Below are 18,959 nucleotides of genomic sequence, written 5' to 3'. Positions count from 1 at the left end.
TTGCCATGCCATAACTCTGTTTTTGGCTGATTTGGTCACCTCTTGCATGCTTTTGGTACTTGTAGTGCAATCATGCTTGTTGGCCTAACGTGCTTCATGCTTTTGTTCATCATTCTAGCATGTGTTATCTTTGCTCCAGCACATTTTTGCCATTGATTTAACATGCTTGAGGTCTGTTTTAAGTGGTCTTGATTATGTATGGCCCACCTTGTAGGGCTATAGTGCAAATGGCTTTGCTAGCCTTGTGCTTTGAGTCCCATAGCATGCCTTGCTTGGGTTGTTTGCATGATATGGCATCATTTAATATGTAATTTCAGAGCATATTACTCTGTCACATACCCACACATATCACTCTTTAAGTGCTTTTGGGAGTTGAACCTTTTTGCCTTGTTGGTGAGCCAATACATGAGCATATCTTTCTTGCCATATATGTTGCGAGTCTAGCATGTTTTTGCCACTATTTTGACCTGATTTAGATCTGTTTTGAATGGTTAGGGTCATTTGAGCATTGTTTAATATGGTTGTAGTGTAGAGGGGCTTGACTAGCTTTGAGTTTTGGGGCATTTAACATGTTGTGCATGTGATGTTTGCATGGCATGGCACCATTTGGCGTGTAATTTTAGTGCATATAGTGTAGTCACACTCTCGTACACTTCACTTCTTCATAGATTTTTAGGGTTGTGTATCATGCCTTGCTTATAGGCCAACATGTGTGCATGCTTGTCTAGCATTTTGAGCTCCTATTTCAGCATGTTTGGACTATTATTTTGGCATGCATAAGGTCTGTCCATGGCTGTTTTAGTCATTTGAGATTGATAATGCAGGCCTCTTGAGTGATGCTCTTTACTACCTTAATGTATTTGGCATTTGAGCATGCATTACATATGTCGTTTGCATTGCATTGTGTTCAACCGGACGTTATGTTGAACACAAGGTTGATTGGTCCACTTCATACTCAAAGTGATGAAAGTGAGCCAATCTCCCTTTGTCTCTGTTGCCTTTGATCATCCATGATGAGGTACGGATTTAGAGTCTTGTTTGCATTGCATTTATTGAATTTGTACATGTTGGATCTTTGGCCATCATGCATTAAGATGCTTGATTGATGGTTTTGGATCCAATGGTGCCTCTCCCTTGATGTTTTGAGGTGATATGGAGGGGCATAGTACGTACATGTTCTTGGGAGACCCTCCATTTTCTCTGTTTTGTGCTCTATTGCAGCTTGGTGTCACAGCACACCAGTGGCTGGCACCCTCTTATTGTTGGCCGGCACCCCTTCATCTGTGGTCGGCGGTATGCATCCTTGGTCGGCAGGGGGGTCGGCAATAGCTCTTCATGGCCGGCAGGCCACTGGTGCACTACCCAGCAATGTTTTGGTAAGTTCCAGCAGCTAGTTCTTGAAGACACCCTGCAAACAAAGGCTCAAGAGAGCAACCGGAAGGTGTTTCGAGGTGAGAAACCGAGTGCGAGCATGCATCCTCTTCTTCTTCAAACAGAGCTGGAGCAGCTTAGTTTAAATGTTTACTTGTTAGTTAGCATTTGTTGTTTGTAACTTAATTAATTTGTTAATTAGTTAAAGTGATGTAATAATTAGTTGTAGCTAGTTACTCAATTTGGTTGTGTAATAATTAGTCTAATTAGCTCAATTAGATTAATTGATTAGTGTAGCTAGTTAGCTTAGCTTTCATTCGGACCCTCCGTCGCGAGGGCAAACTTTGTCATAAGTGTGCTTGTGTGTGTGCATGTCTTCAAACCCCACGTCTTTCTCATTTTTATTTACCCGCTTTCAGTGGTTAGATTATGGCATATTTCGATTAGCATACCTTATGCTTGCATGCATGCTTCATTCATTCGTATTCCATGCACCGAGCTCAGCGCATCATTCAAACTGCATTGTATTTCAATTCCTATTTGAATACATGTATCAAGTGTTGCATTCATATGCCATCCTAGATAGCTGAGCCTATTTTAGTTGCATTATTGCATGCGTTGCATTAGGCATCTTGTATAGTTAGGATCATGCATGATTACTAACTAGCTTCTTTTTTGGCTCGGAGTACACTGTGAGTGTTTACGCTTTAGCATACCGCATGAGTGTGATTGCATACTACCATGATAGCATGCTAGCCATGAGGCTATGTGCTTAATTGATTAACTGCATGAATGCTTGTGGATGAAGGCTTCATTGCTTGAATTGGAACAATTCATCAAAATATGCGAGTTTTAAGCCCACTTGAAGTGGCAAAATTATGTTGTTTTAAGCCTACTTGAGGGTGGCAAAATCCATGACTTAGCCTACTTGCGAGTAGCACCTTCAAACCATTTTCAAACAAACAAACATGAGATGTTTCGTTCCAACTTGAGTAATTTAGTCTATACTTGTATGTTGTGTGCATTACGTAGTAAATTAGATTAATAAACCGGAATAAGAACACATGTGTTTTCAAAAACAACATATCATGTTAGTAGAGGCTGATCTTTGATCGGGCGAGCGGGGGTGCTAATTTTAGGACCTTCCCCTCTCGTACCCAAGTTCCCGAGCCGAGGCAACTTTGGTGATGACGGACACGTGGCCTTAGGCATGAGTCAGGGTTTCCTAAATTTTCCAAAATAAAATATTTAGGTGGCGACTCTGAAATCTGGCAAAGCAGACCATGTTTGGTGCTTTTTGATTAAAATCGATTTTCCAAAATGATTTTCCAGATTTGGACTCTTTGGTGATTTATTAGTCTTACATTGCACTTTGTGAGATTAGATTCAGAACCGTGACACGAGTCCGAACTGTAGTAGCTAAGAACAACGATTCGCGCCCTCGCGCGCGGAGCGAAGTTCGGGGCGGTCTACAATAACCTCGCGAGGCAAATGAATTGCCAAGTGAACCATGACATCAAAAAACGCAAGAGGAAAAATCTTCTCAAGCTTACAAAGTATAAGTACGATTTGTTCCTCCATTTTCTCCAAATCAGTCACCCTCAATGTCATTGAGCACAACTGTTTGAAAAATTTCCCAAATCAAAAAGTGTGGTCTCAATCTCCTTGGAAAGGTATCCATGCATCCCAATTGGAAGTAGTCGTTGTAGAAGGACATGACAGTCATGAGTTTTGAGGCCAGTTAATTTTCCACCTTGAGCGGTGACACAATTGGATATATTTGCTGCATAGCCATCAGGGTACTTAATCGATTTCAAGAAATCACAAAAACCTTGTCGCTCTACCGGGGACAATGTGTACGATGCCGGAGGCTTCTCAAATGAGCCATTGGAACGCCTCTTCAAGTGTAACTCCTTCCGTATCCGCATGTCTTCTAGATCCAAGCGGGCTTTATCCATGTCCTTGTTCTTGCCATTAATGCTTAGTAGTGTCCCAACCAGATTGTCACATATATTCTTCTCTATGTGCATGACATCAAGGTTGTGACGATGCTTCAGTGTTTTCCAATAGGGTAGGTCGAACATAATGCTTCTTTTTGTCCAATTAGAAGGTGGACTTTCATTCTGTTGTCTTTTTCGGTTGTTTGGATGCTTGCCATACGGCCTATATGTCCCCGAATCAATTTGCTGCAATATTTGTTCTCCCAATAACTCCATAGGTTTGGACCGATGCTCATTCTGATCATTGAAGAGCTTACTTCTTCGCCAAATATGGTTCTTGGGCAAATGGCGGTAGGCACCCATATACCCTATCTTACTTCGCAGACGCTGAGATGATGCATCCATGTTACAATTAGGGCAAGCCAAGTAACCTTTTGTAGTCCAACCAGAGAGGGTACCATATGCGGGGAAGTCATTGATGGTCCACATGACTGCTGCATGCATTGTAAATATTTCACTGGTTGTGGCATATGTTTGCACACCATGCTCCCACAAATTCTTTAACTCCTCCACTAATGGTTGCAAGTAAACATCGATGTCTCTTCCAGGAGAGGATGGACTGGAAATGAGCATTGACATCATCAGATATGGCTCTTTCATACACTTCCACAGGGGAAGATTGTAAGGCATTAATAGTACGGGCCACATGTTGTACGATGTGCTCATATTTCCAAACGGATTGAAACCATCTGTGGCAAGCCCTAACCTTACATGTATGGGTTCCACAGAAAAGTTAGGATGTTGCATATCAAAGTCCTTCCATGCCTGACCATCGGCTGGATGCCTTAACACTCCATCATCTACACATTTCTCTTTGTGCCATTTCATATCTGCGGCGGTTTTTTTCAACATGTACAAGCGCTTCAACCTCGGTGTCAAAGGAAAGTACCTCAATATTTTGTGAGGAATCTTTTTACCACTCTGATTGTTGAACTTGTATCTTGACTCCTTACATGTAGGGAAATTCTTTTGTTTCGCATTATCCTTCCAAAACAAAATACAATCATTTTTGCATGCATGAATGGCCTCATATCCCAAACCCAATTCACGTAAGAATTTTTTTGCTTCATAAAGGGTCCACGGAACTGTTTCGTCACACTTTGGGAGAATGTCTTTGAAAACTTGCATAACCATATTGAAAGATTTGTTGCTCCATTTATTGTACACCTTAATATGAAGCATCTTAATAACGAAGGACAACACAAAAAACTTTTCACACTCCGGGTACACTTTGCGTCGAGCATCATCAAACAACCTAATGAACTTCACCAAATTTTCTCTCTCCAAGCTATTAGGTTCTTCGTCGATATGATCATCCATGAGGCCACTCATGTAAATCTCTTCCAACATAGTAGGCAACTCGCCCAAATTATCATCAATGTCAAAAATTGCAGCTCCATATCTTTCACCATCAATGTTTGACGCACAAGGATGATCATGACACAATGGAACGTGTTCCCCGTGGTGCACCCAAGTTTTATAAGAACACACGATTCCTCTTCGAATCAAGTGCAGCCAAGTGCAGCCGTACAACTTGTGGACTATGTTTTGTGCCATTCAAGCAATCAACACACGGACAACGAATGTCATCGTGTGGGCCTAAATCCTTCGTAGCAAAGTCAATAAATGACTTAATACCTTGTTGGTACTCTTTACTTTTCAACCTACCTTTTATCATCATCCAACTCTTGTCCATCTTGTGCACCCTACAAGTCAAGCAAACTTTAAAATAGGAATGGACAACAAATAAACAAAAATACTCAACAACAGAATGATATGATCGTCATATTTTGACTTTTTAATTAAGACAGATGACATATATATATATATATATATTTAAATGTTAGATGAATAAGTATATTTTTGGACAGATGACTGTAAATATAATGTATTCCCTATGTGGAATCTGCCAATGTGATAATTAGCAAGTTGAAATGAATAGACTAATTACATTTACATATTGGATTTATCATCTTTATTTCCATATTAGTGCTGCCTCTGATTAATGGACCCCTCAGAATCAGAAATGAACCAGTTCTAAAGCGATCAAAAAAGACCATTCTATCTACATCATAAAAAAAGAAGCATTGCAAAAGAGACTTGAGCCATGTGTTACTATGCATTTAAAATCACACAAATCAAACACAAATAGTGAGATAAAATAAGCAACATAAGAATTTACCTTCAATCCTGAGCTATGCTGTACAAACCAAGAAGAAATAGTTAGTCCTATCATGAATGATGTTGGTTATCACTTCTTTAATTAAACAAAATGATTATACAATTGCCATTAGAAATTTCTGCTACTATATATTAGATAAACATGGCATTTCCGAATTGAATAAGGAGGCTATTATTGGAATTGTTTTCCTTGATATCTTATCGATTAAATTTACACACACAGAATTAAACCACAGAAAAATACCAAGAATGTATATGTTAGCACGATGGGGCTAACCTCTGGTGAAAATAGTGAAGGTATCTTTAGTGGCCCTATGACGCTGAGATGTACATTCCTGATATTTTTTTGTGATTTAATTTTGTATGTAGAAGACTATTTCATTTGGAGATTTTTCTAAACGAATGTTCTTGTATTCTAAACTTTTGACATCTTGATATCTTTCATTTCTTAGATGTGTTTTTCAACGTCATTGAAAGAATCTTGTGGTACCTACTTATGCAACATGGTTCTTGCTTGTGGAACCTATGTTTGAGAACTCACTATTTTTCGAGGTTAGTGCCTCCTTTTTGTGTGTTTGTGTGTGGGTGTTTTGGAGAAAGATCCATCTTAAAGTGGAGATAGAATAAAAACCTTTGTAGGCTGTTACACTGCTTATGGTAAGTGAATTTGATTGCACACACATTTGTGAGTACTTATCTACTCTTGGCCTACCTTACCAGAGTAAACTCCACAAATCAACAACTGGTTTTCCCTTAGGCTCACCCAACCTTATGTTGCTATTGGGAAATTTCCATTGCATCCAACTTGATGCTGGGCGAAGCTATATTGGAAATGAAGATTGAGTAGTTAAGTCCCATAATACGACCCATGAACTCATACCAGAGTCCATGTCTAGCTAATCCAAAGATTACCAAACTACCCCTTGACTGCTTAACCTAATGAAGTATAAATAAATATGTCCAACAGTATCTTAACTTAGAAAAAAGATAATAAGACTCAAATTGACCTAAATTTCATAAGATAATGCCTAGTATAATATGAGCTATTGCAATCCCAAATTAATGGAACCCAGTATTGTTTTTATTACCTTATTGCAAGGTTAGTTTCACACATATTAAACATCATGTTGGAAATTTTTAATCAATTTCCGAATTACATATTTGAATGATTAAAAATTGATTTGGGATTGTTTATTCAAATATCATTCATACACATTAAACATCATTCACACACATGAAACATCAACAATGTCAGAAATGGGGGAAACACAGAAAGGGGGAGACAGAGAGAGAGATAGACAGAGACAGAGACAGACATATATGAGCTATTGCAATCCCAAATTAATGAAACCCAGTATTATTTTCATCATCTTATTGCAAGGTTAGTTTCACACACATTAAACATCATGTTGGAAATTTTTAATCAATTTCTGAATTACATATTTGAATGATTAAAAATTGCTTAAAAATTGATTTCGGATTGTTCATTCAAATATCATTCACAAACATTAAACAACAACAATGTCTGAAATGGAGGAAACGCAGAAAGGGGAAGACAGAGAGAGCGAAAGAGATGGAGAGACACAGAGACAGACAAATATATAGATACACTGTGTCAGAGAGCTCGAGCGAGAGACGCATAGACGGACTGAGAAGCAGAGCGCAAAAGCGAGAGAGAGAGAGAGAGAGAGAGAGAAAGAGAGAGAGACAGAGAGAGAGAGAGAGAGAGAGAGAGTGAACCTGTGATTCAAGGGCTGCGACGGTGGTGATTGGTGTCAGTAGCGGCGGCGGTGGCCATCTGTGCATCGCCTGTACAGTAGAATTCGGTGAGGGGGGCTGAGTTCTATGAGATTTGGTGAGGTGTGTGTGGTACACTGTTGTTCAGTGTGTGATATTGTTGCCTATACATCAACACGCGCACAACAATTAATGAAGTGGCACAAGTTGAAATTTCAACATTTACCGACTATTTTGTAATTAGTCGGGAAATGAATGAATTATCAAGATTTAGCGACGAAATTTTTGGTCACTAAAAGCCTATTTGGCAACTAAGCACTATTTTAGTCGGGAAAAAGTGAATATTACAGTTTAAATTTATTTTTTTTAGCCTAAATTGTACACCAACAGCAACTAATATCCTATTTAGTCGCTGAAAAGTTTAATTTTTGCCAACTAATTTGAAATTTAGTTGCTAATTACAAATATTTACCGGCTAAAATATTTTAGTAGGAAAATATGGAACCAATGCCAACCAAATTAAATTTTAGTAGCCAAAAATTATACTTTTGGCAACTAAAAATGTTTTAGTCGCCAAAATTAGTCGGCAAAGGTGCATTCTCTTGTAGTGAGAGAAACACACACAAATTAATTAGTGAAACAGATAAGACAAAATACTCAATTTTCCAGCAAAAGCTATCTATTTGATAATGATAGATGCAATTAAAACTCCAGCTGTAAAGACACAATCAAAGTTCATACGATGTAAGGATAAAAACGACTGCTCTAAGGGACAAAAATCAAGAACAAGAAGATGGTACCTCAGCGCCTAAAGCATGAAGAGAAACTTCCAGACTGTCTTCAACATATAGTTTAATTACATGGTCAGCAATGAGATAAACCTGTTAACAAATAATATAACAAGTGATCAGATAGCTAAAGATCATTTTCCCAAGAATGATAATAGTTGTCAGTTTTAATGATAATGTTTTAATTTTGTATCAGTTTACTCAAGCAGTGGCTTCAATTTTTAATGGAGTACATGTAAACAACTCCTTTTATCCAAAAGAGAAAAAAAAATGTCCTTTTTATTTTTGACGTTTTAATCTTTCCTATAGGAAAACCAATTTTAATTGTCTCAAGTTCTTTCCAAAATGCTAACCAGTGAGAAGAAAAAAGAAAGTTTAGAATACCAAAGTTTCAGATGCTTCTGGTTCAAATAGCTAATGGACTCCAAATATGCTTAGAATCTATGCGTCCAATTCAAAGAATGACAAAAAAAAACTAGCACTTTCAAAATAAAAACCCAAATGCCAGTAAATTTGAAAATCTGTAGAAGACCATGAGCCACTCACTTACTGGATTGCTACCCATGCCAACTGGAAATCTCTCATCATCTGTGGGAAAGGGCAACTCATGGAAGGTGCAAATTTCTTTGATGCATTCAGACCATTTCTTAGCATTCTGCGCAAGGCAGGCTCCCTACGCCATTTCAGAACATTAATGGTTGGATGTAAAAGAAATTTCATTAACCCTTCCCTAATCACAACACTACTCAAACCCCTTGGAGAGTCTCTGAGCAGACACCTAGGCAAAGAACTACTAAGATCTGATGATTGTCTAAAATAGTCTGCTTCCAATTGTTCAATAGATGGTTAAATAAATAGATCATTAGTGCCACTCTTTCCCTACTGTGTTGTGTGTGCGCACACATGAGAGAGAGAGAGAGAGAGAGAGAGAGAGAGAGAGCACTATTGGCCAAAGAGACCCCGAGAAGTGGAGCTAACATGTAGTGCTGATACAAATCACTCATGGCCTAAAAGATGGGGCTCTTAGCCTTCATATTATCAATTCTTCTTTTTGCCAAAATTTAACAAATTCCTGACTACAAGACTCAAAAGAACAAAACCAGTACATGGAGTGTTGATACAAATCACTCATGGCCTAAAAGGTGGTCCCGTAATACTAACAATTTCATGAAAGGAGAGCCTGCATGGGCACATCATTGAGTACATGTAGCCAGAATATAAGAGAACAAACCAGTAAGTAAGGATATACAACTCACATGAGAACAAACAAACCAAGTAACAACATATCCTTCCTTCCTCACATTATATCCACTGCACGTGAATAGCAAAAGATGATTGGTAGTGCTTTGAAGGAGGAGATTTGAATTACAATTTTTTTTCCCTCCTTTTACTTTTTCCTGCTACCATACACTAGAAAAGAAAATGATTGGCAAATGGTAGTAACATTTTGAAATAACAAATAAAGATGTATTGGTTTGAAATGAATGAGTACCAGTTTTTCAAATTATTTTACATAGATTTTATTATTACCCTATTCTTATACCATGCCATTATACAATATTGCTCAAGCATTGCTATGCAGTTCCCTCAAAGAGAGAGAATTGCAAGGGAATGGAGTAGAATAATCAAGTAAAAGAAAAAGGTTTTTCCATGGCCTTTTCTCACACAGATATAGAAGTCCCTAAAGGATTGAGGAGGAGGAAGGAGATGATTCACATGTAGGCTCTTAAAAAGATTGCTCTCTTAAAACCAAAACCAAAACCAAAACCAAAACCAAAACCAAAACCAAAACCAAAACCAAAACCAATTTTTTCCCATGATTTCTTTCTAAATCATGAATGGGCATATATATATATATATATATATATGATAATGGATGCTCCATTGTGCATTTGATATCAGGGAAATTAAAAGAATGGATAGGTGATTACCTTGAAAAGAGAGTACCACAGTCGCATATGTATTCTTTAGTACCACATGTCTTTGAATGAGCTTTCCAGTCAGATTGCACTGCATATTTCACCCATTTAGGAGAACTAGGTCCCATAAAAGAAAAGCAATACCCATTAGTCTTACCCTAAAGAACACAAAAACATAATCCTCGAAAACCTAATTCCAACCCTTAAATGAACAATTTTTCTTCTTCAACATAATCAAATTCTAAGAAAACAGCTCCCCTGTATCACACCTCAAGAACATACAAAAATTTGTTCCCAAACAATTAAACCAAGCTCTGAATCATCAAATTACTGCACTTAACAGCATCAAATCGAAACAAAAAAAAATAAAACCCATCAATCATAACTCACAACAAACACAAATTTCCCCAAAAAATATTCTAATTTCTATACACAAAATGACCAAGTCTTTGAACATGGAATTAGACTAATCAGACACTTAGACACAAACTCAAACCAAACACCAGGATGCGAGTCTATATAAAAATAGTACAAGAGAGAATGGTATAGACCAGGTCAGGCCTCACTAGCACATGCCCTGTTTTCAATGATTAGTGAATTTTACAGTCAGTAAAACATAGCATATATGATTAAAATAACTTGGTGGCTTTGATTGAACTTTTTAAAGCTTCATGCCTTGAAGTTCATGTCAGTCCATTGATATTACATTCCCCTCCAAGTCCCCCATGGACCCCAACTCACACTCAAGTGACAGGAACAGATTGGGAGCTCAAGCCAAATCACATTTTTCTCCACCACTAGCTCAATTTGCACCTTCATTCATAACTTCAATTTGTAGCCAAAGTGTCCACAAAATATACAGTTGGGTATTTAGACATGCTTTAACCTCTTTGTTACATGAATTTAGATACAAGTATCGAGTACAAGTATTAGATACAGTGAAAACAATAAACTAAAAACATTGGCACGGGCACCGGCACTGGCACAAGCACAAGCACAAGAACCTTTTTGGTAGTTTGTTTTTTTCTTTTTATCTTAGACTTCCTCTTCTCATTTATCTTGGTTATTTCTCTTTTAAACTCATGTTTGATGAGAAATAGTACCAAACAGAGGACTCAAATAAAACCCTGGGTTTTGTGAGTTACTAGAGGGGGCAATTGGAGGTTTGTGAGGCTGCCAGAGGTGGTGGTCTGTGGCAGTATGTGGCCAATGCCCTAACCAAGCCACCCAAATACATGAAGCATAAGCAATATGCTTTGATATGCTTTGGGAATCATGGCTAAGTGTCTGCATCTAAGAACTCTACAAACTTTAATCCATTTGTTTTAGAATTGAAGAAAAGAAGAAGAAGAAGAAGAAGAAGAAGAAGAAGGGACCAAGCTTAGAGCACTGGAATTTTCATTGATTAACGAGGAGCTTGGCTCAGGCTCAATTAGCCCTATTCAAGCTTACTTAGTGTAGCTTTGGTGGAGTCAACTTTAATCAAAAGCTAACTAAAAATGAAGTCATTTTACCTAACAATAAGATTTGGCGAAAAGGCCCAAGAACTCCAACACTTGAATTGCAAAATCACAAAATGGGCATGATAAAACTACAACAGATTTATAAATAAAGAAAAAATGAATGGGTTTCCAATACCACACTACTTCCCATTTTCATCTTCTTTAGCGGTAAAGCTAAATGCTCAACAAACCCCCCAAATAGCAGTCATAAACCTCTTGTAATTCTTTACACAATAATATATTTTTTTGTTTTCAACCTTTCTTAAATTGTTATATTTTGTTTTTCTATTAAGTTGTTGCATTACTTAAGTTGCAGAACACTATTGAATAGCATAGTTAGATTCAGAACACAATGACCTCTACCACTATTCAAACAATTTAAACAATAGATAATCCTGACCAATTAATTTGTGACTCATAATCAAATAAACATGACAAATAACTTCAGCAAATAATCCACCTGTCATATAATAGTTATCAAACAAGCTTAGGAAAAGTATAATTTTCAAGCAAACAAGCAAGGAATCAGCAACAACATTGAAAAACACATCATATATATATATATATATATATATATATTATTTTATATAAAGCACACAGCTCAGAATAGCTTTGAAGCTTTGTCACTTTCTTTTTTCAAGAATGTCGTCGACTGCTAATAACTACTAACATTTTTCAAATTCAACTTCAACTTATCTTCTTCATTCATCAAACTCATCAAATTTACACCCATCACTAGTATAAATACACACACACACATAGGCTACATTTGGATATACGGATTTCAAACGAAGGGGTTTGAGATTAAATTTTATAGAAGGAGAGTTGGCTATTATAGTTACGTTGAGAAACTAAAGAGGAAGATAAAGTAAAGTTAAATATATATTAGAATCCTTGGCATGAATATTTCAAATAACTATTTTTACATTGTTATTCCAAATCCATCATGATAAAGCAGTGAAAGTAGTTCCTAGAGAGAAAGTAGGACGTGATGCAATGAAAGTATGCCTATTAGATCAACCTTACCCTTCATGAGTATAAAGGGAATACTGAACTCACTCAATATAGACAAATACTGATTCACTTAATCGGGACACTTACCAACTCTGTGTGTGTGTGTGTGTGAGAGAGAGAGAGAGAGAGAGAGAGAGTACCATATGTCGGCAGGGAAGAACAGTTGTGTCTTGAGGTTCCGATAGACAGACAACACATTCTTTGCCAAAATCATTCCCATCAAAGTCACCATTGACAGAATTCCCAATCTCATAAATCTTCTGCAACTCATATCTCATCCCATGTACCCATAAGATTTGCTTCACCAACCTCACCTTGTATTCACCTTTCTCATTCTCAAACACCACCTTAGTTATTTGTGAGTTTGTGGTTCCAAACTCTGGGTTTTCATCTGTCGATTCATTTTGGCTAACTGGGGATGCCTCTGCCTTCACTGCTAGAGGATACACTTCCATATCACCCTCTGCCAGTAACTCTCTCTCATCAAACATTGAGAAGTCTATCCCAGTTCTAGAGGGTTGTATGAACTTCTGGCCTAAACCTTGTTTGAAATGCATGGTCACTGGTTTAATCAAATTTTCCCTTGTTGTAGTAAGGCTACAATCTTCACTCTCTTTTGCAAAGAAAATAACAGTGATGCTGTTTGGATGGCTGTGGGGAAGTGGTTTGGAAATACTCTTCTGATCCTGGAGAACGCTCGTGATCCTCTTCTAGTCACCTGAAAATGAATAAACACTCTGGTCGAGGGTGTCGAAATTAGCACTCCGACGGACAAATTAGAATCCTCACTCAAGAATGCTTGTATTCTAAGTTAAGCACAACAATTCTCACATACCTCTTTCTGGTTGATGTTCTTCTATTTACATTTTTTCTTCCATGGGCCTCGGGATTAGGTCCATTTCCAACTCATATTCAGCACATTTTATAATAGACCGACATTCACTCGTCCCTTTGCCTAATCGGTTATTTGGCTGAATAGGGTTGGATTTGAGCTTGCGAGCCAATTGCCGAGTGCTTCGAATCTCTACTCTCCGAGATTCGACTATCCGGAATATCTACGACTCCCTCTTCTCGGCCCCCACAATTGCCCCTCAAGCACTCCACTAACGACAGTTGGCTGGAATGTTTGGCTTCAAACTCGAAGAGTTAGAGCTGAAATTCGACGGCTGACCGTATTCCAACGCAAATGTTTGTACACACGCTTCCCGATTATCATTTCAACTTCCCGCCTCTTCGTATATTTCTATTTATTGTGGTTTAAAATTTCGACGTCTTTTCAGATGCTTACATGCTTTTAGATGCCTGTCGCTGGATTGCCTTCCGAACTACCTCTACAACTTCCTACTCTTCTCTATCTCCTTCGCCTCTTGTAAGTTCTCTCCTTCTCCGCTTTGTTTTTTTTTTTTGGCTTAGCATAATCCTTTTGGCTGGGGAATGGCGAAACATTTAAAAGATCTCCTCTCACTAGATCGAATTTCTGGCTTCCGACGCCATTTTTCCATTCCTGATGATGTCCATCTGTCATTTATGGCAGACGACACCCTCGATATGGAGAGGGTTGATGAAACCAAGATTGTCTTCCCTCTTCTGTCAATTGCAGAGGGTGGGGTCCGCTTTTCCCTTCACCCACTCCTTAGGGTCATGCTTTGCCATTGGGGGTTAATCCCTTCCCAACCCAACGTCAACTTCTATAGGATCATGATGGGAATTATCGCACTAAACTGCCGCCTTAGGCTTAACCTTGGCATTCCCGCTATTCGGCATTGCTACGCCTTGGCCAAGTCTTCTGGTCGGCACGTGCGTTATTTCCTTAGAGCCAAAGACACCGACCATCAACTAGTGACTATGCTTTCCAGCTTTGGGAAGCGGGTCGATGATGTTATGGTCGTCGTCCAAGGAAACTGGGAATTCAACGAAGGCGAGGATTGCCTTGATCATATTCCTAGACGGAGGGGCGAACCAGGTGGCCGAGTATCTTCTTTTATTTATTTACTTGTTATATTTATAAAAATTTATTTTTGGGACCTCATGGTTTTGATTTTGCAGGAAACGATTTGAAAAAAGTCTTGATCTCGACCGACGACGTCATCCTTTCAGAAATCAAGACTGCGCTCAAGTATTTCGGCTGACCGAGTCTTTATAAGCAGGGGACGGCGGCCCACATTCTGCTCTGCTACGAGCCAACTTATACGACCTTTTCGGCGGCGGAAAACATCCTAATTTCGGAGGGTGATTAGTCTCTTATCACCCTTATCTTGACTGATTTCATAAATTTGAGGCAAGTCGGTTGCGAGGGATCAGATTCGGAGTGACCGGAAGTAGCTGAGGCTGCCGAGTCAGACCAATCCGAAACTGAGGTTGACAAGGCTTTGAAGTTAGCATTTGAAGAAGTCGACCTCAATTCGACTAATCCTCCATCCGCTTCGGGTCGAGAGGACAGTCCGCTCGACGATATTTTTCACGGTCTGGAGGACCTTCCCGGTGCGTTCCTAGAAGATATGGCTGGGTTGAGCCTCACTAAACTTGCCAAGAAGGCAAACGCGGAAAGGATGGCCGCGCGGCGAAGGGCGGAGGAGATTTGGGCTGCCGAGTCTCAGTCCCAGACCTCCTTGCTTGTTATTGAGGGGACGACAAAGAATGGAAGTACCGAGGCAGAACCTTTTATGCAGGCAAGTGTAGAAGCTCAGCAAAGGGTGGAGAAACGCCCTGCCGACGTCGAGGCCGGCTCAGAAGAAGATCGTGCCGACAAACGACCTCGTTTGGAGGAGTCAGATGTGATTGTACCTTTTGTTATTCAGCCCAAGATAAAAAAATATGTTGATCTCCTCCGATGCTTCGGTAATCAAAGATCCAGCGGTTGCACTCAGCTTGGCGACATCCGTTTCATTGCCTGCTGACAAGGCGACTTTTCGGGCAAAGCCTGATCTGGTTGCAATTAGGTTGGCCGCGCAATCGGCTCTTTTGGTATATATCTGGACTTTGTCTTTTCTCTTTATGCAAATATTATTTTGTTCTTAACTTCCTGTTTTGCAGGCCGTCAGGAGGATAGTCGGCATGGGCCGTCGCTATCACGATGCCATCGAGCTAATTGGCCGTTTACAAGTCAAAGTTGAGGGCCAAAGGAGTAGGGCGCAGACGGAGGGCGCCCGTGCCGAGACCGAGATGGAGAGAGCTCGCAATACTAAAGAATTGAGATCAGTCACCGAGAAGCGGGCGAATGTGAGCGACGACGCGCTTAAATTGGCCCAAGAGGCGATCTCTAAATTGGAGGCTGGGTTGGAAGAGATGAAGGCAGCAAAGGAAACAGTCGACCTGAAGGTTGCCAGCGCATTCGATGTTGGAAAGAAGTCTGCTTTTGATGAATATGTAGACGAAGTCCCCCAATTTGAAAATCGGGGATTTAAACACGGCTGGCTTAAAGCCCTTGCTGCTGCTGATGTGACATTGACTATGCCAATTCTATACGAGCAAGTGGATGTTGAGCCGCTAGAGTCTGACTCTGAGGGCTAATTTGGGCGGCTCCTGTTTTTGTTTTAGGATTTGCATGTAATTTTCAGCTTTTTACAGTTTTTTGTTTAGTAATTTTCATATGTAAAATGGTTACAATTTGTGTCCAATTTACTTAATGAAAATTCATTTTGTACGTTGTTGTTACTAATGATCGGAATTGTTTGGTTGCTGTTTTGGATAAAACGTTTTGTATACCTGCCGCCTACATGATTAGGACGTTTAGAAAGCCAAAAATCAGTACATGGAGTGGCTGTGGCACATATCAATCGGCATGGGGCCAAGATGCTCGGCCGGTTAGATTAATAAATCTGCCCTTGCCCTAGCAAGTACATGGACTTCAGGGCATTCTTCCATAATTACCGTTGAGATAATTAGGTTGTTTTAACAAGCCAAAAATCAGTGCATGAAGTGGTTGTGGCACCTATCAATCGGCATGGGGCCAAGATGCTCGGCCGATTAGATTAACAAATCTGCCCTTGCCCCAGCCAGTACATGGACTTCAAGGCATTCTTTCATAATTGCCGTTTAGATAATTAGGCCATTTTAACAAGCCAAAAATCAGTGCATGAAGTGGCTGTGGCACATATCAATCGGCATGGGGCCAAGATGCTTGGCCGGTTAGATTAATAAATCTGCCCTTGCCTCAGCCAGTACATGGACTTCAAGGCATTCTTCCATAATTGCCGTTTAGATAATTAGGTCGTTTTAACAAGCCAAAAATCAGTGCATGAAGTGGCTGTGGCACATATCAATCGGCATGGGGCCAAGATGCTCGGCCGGTTAGATTAACAAATCTGCCCTTGCCCTAACCAGTACATGAACTTCAAGGTATTCTTCCATAATTGTCGTTTAGATAATTAGGCCGTTTTAACAAGTCAAAAATCAGTGCATTAAGTGGCTGTGGCGCATATCAATCGGCATGGGGCCAAGATGCTCGGCCGGTTAGATTAACAAATTTGCCCTTGCCCTAGCCAGTACATGGACTTCAAGGCATTCTTCCATAATTGCCGTTTAGATAATTAGGCCGTTTTAACAAGCCAAAAATCAGTGCATGAAGTGGCTGTGACACATATCAATTGGCATGGGGCCAAGATGCTCGGCCAGTTAAATTAACAAATCTGCCCTTGTCCCAGCCAGTACATGGACTTCAAGGCATTCTTCCATAATTGTCGTTTAGATAATTAGGTCGTTTTAACAAGCCAAAAATCAGTGCATAAAGTGGCTGTGGCACATATCAATCGGCATGGGGCCAAGATGTTCGGCCGGTTAGATTAATAAATCTCCGTCGTTTGGAGAAATTGCCTCGGGGTCGCTGTATACCTACAAATAAATGGGGTGGGTACGCGCCAGTGGGTCCACTTATTCTTATTCAGGCTCGATTTGAACTAGCTTGAGGCGAGGGCGAATATCAAACAGACTGTTCTTCAACAGCAGAGGAGAGGGATGAACGTTGGCTGAGCTAGATACTGCGATGAATCGCAGCAGCGAACCTGCGCGTACAGGAGGACGGACGCCCATGGAAGGCGAAAAACGTCAACCTTCAAGCTGCCGAAGTAGATCACCCCGAAGAGAGAAGTACCAACAAGGAAGCTCCCCCCGACCACGACCGAGGAATGAGTCAGACACGACGCCATAACCATTGTGTTTTGCGGTGTTCGTGTGGAATAAACCGATGACTGAGGTAGATTCCATCGTCAATGATCTGGGTGTAGCGGTCGAGCTCGCTCGACATATCTTTCCACCGGAAGTCCAACAATCGATGGTTAGACGACCAGATTTCGAAGTGTTTCGAGAAGGTATTCATGGGGCGGTGAAGCCCGTACACGGCCTACGAAGTCGGCATGCGTCTGCACGTTGTGTGGCGGGAAATGAAGAAAATTGGCGAACGGGCCCGTAGTTCGGAGGCTCCTGCGTGAAAGGTCGAGGGCGAGCTTAGGGAGCTTAGGAAGGTTAAAGTCTCCGATCCGCATGCGGCGGGTCAGTCTAACTCGATTGTGGACGAGAGGGTGACCCAACAACTATTGAGTCATGCCATCGCCGACTGAGATACGGCAGGCATGTTTTCCATAGCAAATGCGAGGGCCAATGGTTACAAGCAGGGTTTCCATGATGACCGAAAGGTTGGGATCGACAAAACGAAAGAGACACTTGCTGAGGAGGTCTGCCGATGCGAGAATCGCGGTTTTAAGCATGGTTGGATCGCGACTCTTCAGGCCGCGGAGGTTCTCCGAGCGAAGGGTGTCGATTTCAGCTTATGTGGCCTGGATCATCGTGATCATTTGCCCTTTTCTGCCTTTGAAGTTGAAAAGAGCGATCATGAGGGAGACACCAAATAAAAATACTCGTTATAAATGTTCAAACGCGGATTGCGTCTAAGATTATGTAATTATTGGTTGGTCTAATGAAAAAGCATTTTATTTTCAATGTTTTGCCATAAGTTTTGTTCGGCACACACGTGATTGCATGTGTTTTATTATATAAATGTTTGAATAAACGTATTTCAGACGATTGTATGGACATTGTTTGGCCTGATTTAATCGACATTGTGTTACGCAGGACCCGAAGGGTCCATCGGCCCAAAGACGTCAATTGTGATATCCACGAAGGGTGCTCCGAATCCGGAGGCTTGATCGGCCCAAAGACGTCATTCACCGATGGGGCTCTAAATCCGGAGACTTTAATTAGCCAATCGTGATATCCACGAAGGGCACTCTGAATCTGGAGGCTTGATCGGCCCAATGACGTCATTCGCCGATGGGGCTCCGAATCCGGAGACTTTAATTAGCCAATCGTGATATCCACGAAAGGCGCTCCAAATCCGGAGGATTGATCGGCCCAAAGACGTCATTCGTCGATAGGGCTCCGAATCTGGAGACTTTAATTGGCCAGTCGTGATATCTACGAAGGGCGCTCCGAATCCGTAGGCTTTAATTGGCC

General features: G+C 40.4%; 2 protein-coding genes across 2 annotated transcripts; both read right to left on the bottom strand.

The window, feature by feature from the left end:
• Positions 1 to 2,978: 2,978 nt before the first annotated feature.
• On the bottom strand, positions 2,979 to 4,928 carry LOC145805426 (uncharacterized). The gene has a single exon (XM_082900571.1). The coding sequence runs from the start codon at positions 4,926 to 4,928 to the stop codon at positions 2,979 to 2,981; it is 1,950 nt and encodes a 649-aa protein (XP_082756697.1).
• A 4,277-nt stretch (positions 4,929 to 9,205) lies between these two features.
• On the bottom strand, positions 9,206 to 14,450 carry LOC114274796 (putative E3 ubiquitin-protein ligase LOG2). The gene is made up of 4 exons (XM_082900526.1): positions 14,350 to 14,450; positions 12,653 to 13,163; positions 10,009 to 10,154; positions 9,206 to 9,257 (listed from the first exon to the last, which is right to left on the bottom strand). Exons 1-4 carry the CDS (start codon positions 14,448 to 14,450, stop codon positions 9,206 to 9,208), a joined length of 810 nt encoding a protein of 269 aa, XP_082756652.1.
• Between the last annotated feature and the right edge of the window lie 4,509 nt (positions 14,451 to 18,959).

The sequence above is a fragment of the Camellia sinensis genome, chromosome 1 (genome assembly GCF_055761805.1).
Source record: "Camellia sinensis isolate YWXY chromosome 1, ASM5576180v1, whole genome shotgun sequence".
Classification (NCBI taxonomy): domain Eukaryota; kingdom Viridiplantae; phylum Streptophyta; class Magnoliopsida; order Ericales; family Theaceae; genus Camellia; species Camellia sinensis.
This window is presented reverse-complemented; position numbering and strand designations above follow the sequence as displayed.